Raw genomic sequence first — 6000 nt, forward strand, 5'->3', positions numbered from 1 at the left:
TTCACCTCATTTATTCCAGGGTGGAGGGACAACTGTCTGCACCACACTGCATGGAAGCATGATCCATACCTTTGTCTTATCTTAGCCTTAATGGAATTAAACCCAAAGGAAACAAACCACAATCAAGTCTATTCAGAAGGAGGAGGTCCGGGATGGACTTCCGAGACACGCAGAGCCGTGAGGAACCCCTTCAGACACAGGACACAGAGACACAGAGCCTGAGGAACCCCTTCAGACACAGGACACAGAGACACAGAGCCTGAGGAACCCCTTCAGACACAGGACACAGAGACACAGAGCCGTGAAGAACCCCTTCAGATACAGGACACAGAGACACAGAGCCTGAGGAACCCCTTCAGATACAGGACACAGAGACACAGAGCCTGAGGAACCCCTTCAGACACAGGACACAGAGACACAGAGTCGTGAGGAACCCCTTCAGATACAGGACACAGAGACACAGAGCCTGAGGAACCCCTTCAGATACAGGACACAGAGACGCAGAGCCTGAGGAACCCCTTCAGATACAGGACACAGAGACGCAGAGCCGTGAGAAACCCCTTCAGACACAGGACACAGAGACACAGAGCCGTGAGGAACCCCTTCAGATACAGGACACAGAGACGCTCCCCCCTCGCCCAAACGCTCCTGTTCCCCCTCACCTGGGCGCTCCTGTTCCCCCTCGCCCCCCGGGCACTCCTGTTCCCCCTCACCTGGGCGCTCCTGTTCCCCCTCACCTGGACACTCCTGTTCCCCCTCACCTGGACACTCCTGTTCCCTCCTCACCTGGACACTCCTGTTCCCCCCTCACCTGGACACTCCTGTTCCCCCCCCACCTGAACACTCCTGTTCCCCCCCACCTGGGCACTCCTGTTCCCCCCCACCTGGACATTCCTGTTCCCCCCCACCTGGACACTCCTGTTCCCCCCTCACCTGGGCGCTCCTGTTCCCCCCTCACCTGGGTGCTCCTGTTCCCCCTCACCTGAACACTCCTGTTCCCCCCCACCTGGGCGCTCCTGTTCCCCCTTCACCTGGACACTCCTGTTCCCCAGAAGTTGAGCGGATGGATGCCGGGAGACAGCTCTCTCCTTCACACGTCCCAGCATCCCGGATTATGACCGAGCACGCACCACTTAACTTAACGGCCTTCTCTCCACTGTTCCAGGTGCCAGGGAGCACATGGCGGTGTGATAATTTAATAATTGTTATTGACAGCCAGGAAGTGGTGGAAGGCCACATTCCCCTCACGCTCCCCAAGAAATGAACAGTCGATGACACAAAGTGACTCTTGACACGAGCTTTCAGTGAACCAGTGGGGAGAGACTGACGCCAAAGAGAGAAGAGGTGTGATTTTGTGATGATAACCTCAATTCAAGGGACATTAATGCTTTCTCAAGCAGCCGAAAAACGTTTGCCCAAACTTCATGCCAGGAATCGACATTCTTAGAAAAAGTGGATTTTAGACTGACCTTTGACGACATGTTATTTTGGAATGATTTTTGAACAACGCCAACGAGCAAAGATACATTTTCCTATACTTGCAGGTCACTGTGTCACTGTCAGCCTGTCGCCATATGAAACAGTGAGCCCATATAAAAACAGCCCAGCTCCATTTCAGTGTCTCCTCCTCCTCACTACACTTTTTCCCCACCGTGATGAATCATACACTATATATACCTTTTATATCCTTTTTTACATATTTTCTTCGAGTGCGCTCGGTAGGTGTAAAGTCATGCTGTGGATGAGCTCTTAAAGGATTATATAACTTAATTTGCTGACGTTATGTACCGGGCATTTCAAAGCAACTTGAAAGTTACATCAAGGCAAATGGCTATGACAGACTGCTGTGTCACAAGGCCTTCCTCTTCCTGTGACGTCACGGTACTGCAATGTCACATTAATGGCATTTGGCAGACACTCTTATCCAGAGCGACGTGCAGTTGATTAGACTAAGCAGGAGACGATCCTCCCCTGGAGCAACGCAGGGTTAAGGGCCTTGCTCAAGGGCTTATTGCGGCTACACCGGGAATCGAACCACCAACCTTGCGTGTCCCAGTCATGTACCTTAACCACTGGAATGTCTACCATGAACTATTTTTGGCACAAGCCCCTCTTCTTCCTATGACGTCATGGTACTGGAATATCTACCAATAATTGCTTCGTCACAAGCCCCTCCCCTTCCTGTGCTGCCCCTGTACTGGATCGGCTATGACGGACGGCTTTGTCACAAGCCCCTCCCCTTCCTGTGACGTCACGGTACCTTTCATCTCGCCCATGTCCAGGGTCTTGCCCAGCTGCTCCAGCAGGTCTGCGCGGGCCGCGTTCTTCTTGTGCTTCTTGCCGTCGTAGTGCTGCTGGGCCATGCCCGGGTTGTTGAACCAGGCGTTGCACAGCTGGCAGTAACGGTCCGAGTCCCGCCGCTGCCGGGGCGAGGTCACCAGGGCCATCTCCGGGGGGTTCTTCACGGGACTGGGGGGAACCTCTGCACAGAACACACAGGGCACAGGTCAAAATTACTGCAATGCACTGCGACTACACGCTGTAGGAAGATACGAACCGAGCGCCTTCGGCACCCGCTGACTACCCATGGGCTCGTGAAAAGCGTTTTCGAAGCCCGGGAAGTCAAGTTTACCGGCGTGGCCATGTTGTACAGTTTGGAGCCGTAGTCGGGAAGCCGATGTGGCACCTCCGCTAAGCGTGTGTGACAGAGTGATGTAATCTCTCCCTGATTCGTTCACAAGTATTGCTGTAATGTCTTAATAACACGATGAGTTCAAGAGAATCGGCACACGGGGAGGCATTAGATCAGGGGTGCACAACTCCGGTCCTGGAGGGCTGCTCTGCGAGCTGGTTTTTGTTCCAACCAATTACCTTCATTTATTTTTCTGACAGCTCTAGAAATGATGCTGGTTCAATCCTGTGCTTGAGCATAGTACAATCTTGAGGACACAGTTGCAGCCTGCAGCTGTAGCTGGTGCATATACAAACGTCGGATCTAGACGTTATTTAGCTTATTCAATAACGGATTGGCCGTTGCTGTGCACCCCTGCATTAGATGAAGAAAAAAAACACAGATTGCGACTACATTTTCTCGTGGGAAAACGCTATTGACGTTATATTTTGATCGCAATTGTACCATTGACTTTACATTGAAAACCGGTGTGAATGACCTACACTGGAGCCAACCGCAGTGGCGGTAGTGAGCACCGTCTCTCAGCAACACCAGGAAATGAACACGGAGTAAGAAGCCCGGTTTTGGCCGCTCGATCGCGACTTATGCTTTCCGGTCGCTGCGTGTTTCCTCCACAGCTGGCATGTGAAAACGGACACAGCAGCTGAAGTGACAGAGGAGAAACCGGGGCCGCGGAGAGCGACGGTCGGAGCTGTGGTCCTGCATCGTCCCCGGCGTTAGCTCCATGACTACCGCCCGTGAGTAATGCGGCTGTTATCTCCATCAGCGCGCGGGAGAAGAGAGCCTACATCGCTCTTGACAATGAGGGGGCCCTGGCGCAGGATACGAGCCCCGCTCTACTTACTGCTGCCCACTTAAACCCTCACGCATGGGCGCAGCCGTTAGCATGGAGCCAGAGTCCCATCGCAGGACGTGGCGTAGGCTTAATAAGTCTTAATGCTGGAGAGCTCAGCACACCCTTCCGAAGGCAACGTTTAGTAACCTCTCCTCTCCTTTTTGGCCCTGCGGCCGCTAAGCATTGTGGGATGTTCGAAGGCAGCTCTGTGAAAACCGCAGTGGCGAGCAGCTTTGTTCTTCGTCAGCGGCGGCTGCACACCTCAGCGTGCCTGTTCTTATCACACCCAGGGAGCCTGCAGTTAAAAAGGGCACGGGGCAGGCAGAGGCAGCTCTCGGGGTGCGTAATGTTCTCATGCTAAATGTGCTCCTCTGTCCTGTCAGATAATCTGTTTGATAAAGAGACACCTTAATGCCGGAGAGAGAAAAGCGCCCCGTGAACTTTAAAAACGAACGGCTGTCACAGGAGCACAGACAGGGCCGGAAAAGTGACTTCTGTCGAAGGAGGCCAGCTACTTCTCTCATCCTCTCTCGCACTCCAGGCTTTTTCAGAAGAAGCTCAACGTTTTACCCCCTTATTCGAGTGCGATATTTTTGGTATCATTGACAGAAACCGACGTACTGCATTGAGATAACATTCTGAATGGCGGAGCGTGCTTCTTCCCCGCTGCCGTCAGAGCTATTATGCAGCGTCCTTCAGGCAAAGCACATTAGTTCTGCATGGTTAAAAGAACCCAGGGAACAGAAAACAATAGGAAAAGGTAGAATAAAGCCTTTGGCTCGCACAAAGGATTTCTGAAAGTCAAGCAGTCAAATCTACTTTGTTCCCCGTTTCTGTTTTGACTCTGAAGTGCAACGGCGATATGGCAGCTGAGCAGGTGCAATAGACAGTATTTAATTGGAACAATTAACTGCCGCCACTAAAGCCATGAGCTAGAAATCTAAGTGACTGCGAGAATTAAGCGGTTGTAGGAGTTGGAATCAAAAGGTGTGAAGAGCACAGATTTTGTGGAGGAAGACAATAAGCAAAGCTGGACATCTGAAACGTGCATGATTAATCGCCAGATAAGATAATTACATAAAGAAGCTACTTTTTTTTACTTTCATGCCCATGAAAATATTGTTCTGCCACAGACACACTGCCACGGACACACTGCCACAGACACACTGCTACAGACACTGCTGCAGACACACTGCTACAGACACACAGCCACAGACACACTGCCACGGACACACTGCTACAGACACACTGCCACAGACAACCTGCCACAGACAACCTGCCACAGACATATTGCCACAGACACACTGCTACAGACACTGCCACGGAGACGCTGCTACAGACACACTGCCACGGACACATTGCTACAAACATACTGCCATGGACACACTGGTCCAAAATGCATTGCTAATTGAGTCATTCCAGGTTCCACAGAGCAAATGAGAAATATGTCCCTAGAAGCAATGAAATTAATGAGATGTGCTTCAAGAAGCACTAACCTAATGCGATACCTAATCTTCATCGGCAAAAACACGAGCTGATTAGTTTCTCATTTTCTGGAGCAGGACCAGAGACTTTGTGCTGTGCAGAGAAACACTGACAGACGACTGTACTTTGATTTGATAACAGGGGCACATCATCACAGGTGACATCAAGCTTTTACTTCCTGCAGAGGAAATCACATTAAAATGGAGCAAATTATCAGAGGAAAGGCTATTGCCAAATTGAAGCAGTTATCATGCACACGAGTGGGTCATAAAGCCCTCTGAAAAGAATCACCAAAGGACAGCTCTTGTGTGTCAGCGGATGAGCGTTCACAGGTCTGTCTACCTATTTGCAGATGAAAGAACGGACTGACACGGACTGAACAATATAGCACATCCTTTAGGCTCCTTTGTTCCGTCAGTAATCTCAACTCACTATACTCTGATGGCTACTGATCAAATCGATGAGATGGTTCGGTCTCATCTGCTTTCATGGCTCAGCTGAATAGTGTATAATATTTGTATTGCAGATAATGTGCAACCGTACAGCTGATGTCATTAGACTAACTCGTTTTTCTTGATAATGGCTTGATCGAACAGAAAGAACAGCATATGGAGGGTTTATTGGCCATGTCTTATTGCCGACTCCCACTCCATCTAAAGTGATACAAATGCAACTGGAAGACAGGAGGAGCCCACAGGAAAAAGAGATAATTAAGTGCTATCGTAAATTTTAACACAAATTTTAGTGTGGGCCTCTTTTTTAGAGTGTCATTGTTACTGGGAAGTTTTTTGGAAACTTAATTCTCCTTCAAATTAACATTCCACAGCAATAAAAGACCCAAACGGAGGGGGTTATATTTTCCTTTGAGGATTAGATACAAAGTGGCATGATTCAACTATCAGAGGATAAATTAGATTAATTAATGATAAAAGATGGAATTTGAACTATGAATGGCAGTTCTATAAAAAATAAATTTCATAATGAGAGG

At 49.7% G+C, this 6000-nt stretch overlaps 1 protein-coding gene across 1 annotated transcript in view; it reads right to left on the reverse strand.

Annotated features, from left to right (window-relative positions):
- zmat4a (zinc finger, matrin-type 4a) overlaps positions 1-6000 on the reverse strand; it is a 97658-nt gene that overhangs the window by 22635 nt on the left and 69023 nt on the right. Inside the window, exon 5 of the mRNA XM_061261151.1 lies at positions 2261-2482. Coding sequence (XP_061117135.1) covers positions 2261-2482 — 222 coding nt within the window. The remainder of the gene's footprint in view (positions 1-2260; positions 2483-6000) is intronic.

This window comes from Conger conger, chromosome 11 (genome assembly GCF_963514075.1).
Source record: "Conger conger chromosome 11, fConCon1.1, whole genome shotgun sequence".
NCBI lineage: Eukaryota > Metazoa > Chordata > Actinopteri > Anguilliformes > Congridae > Conger > Conger conger.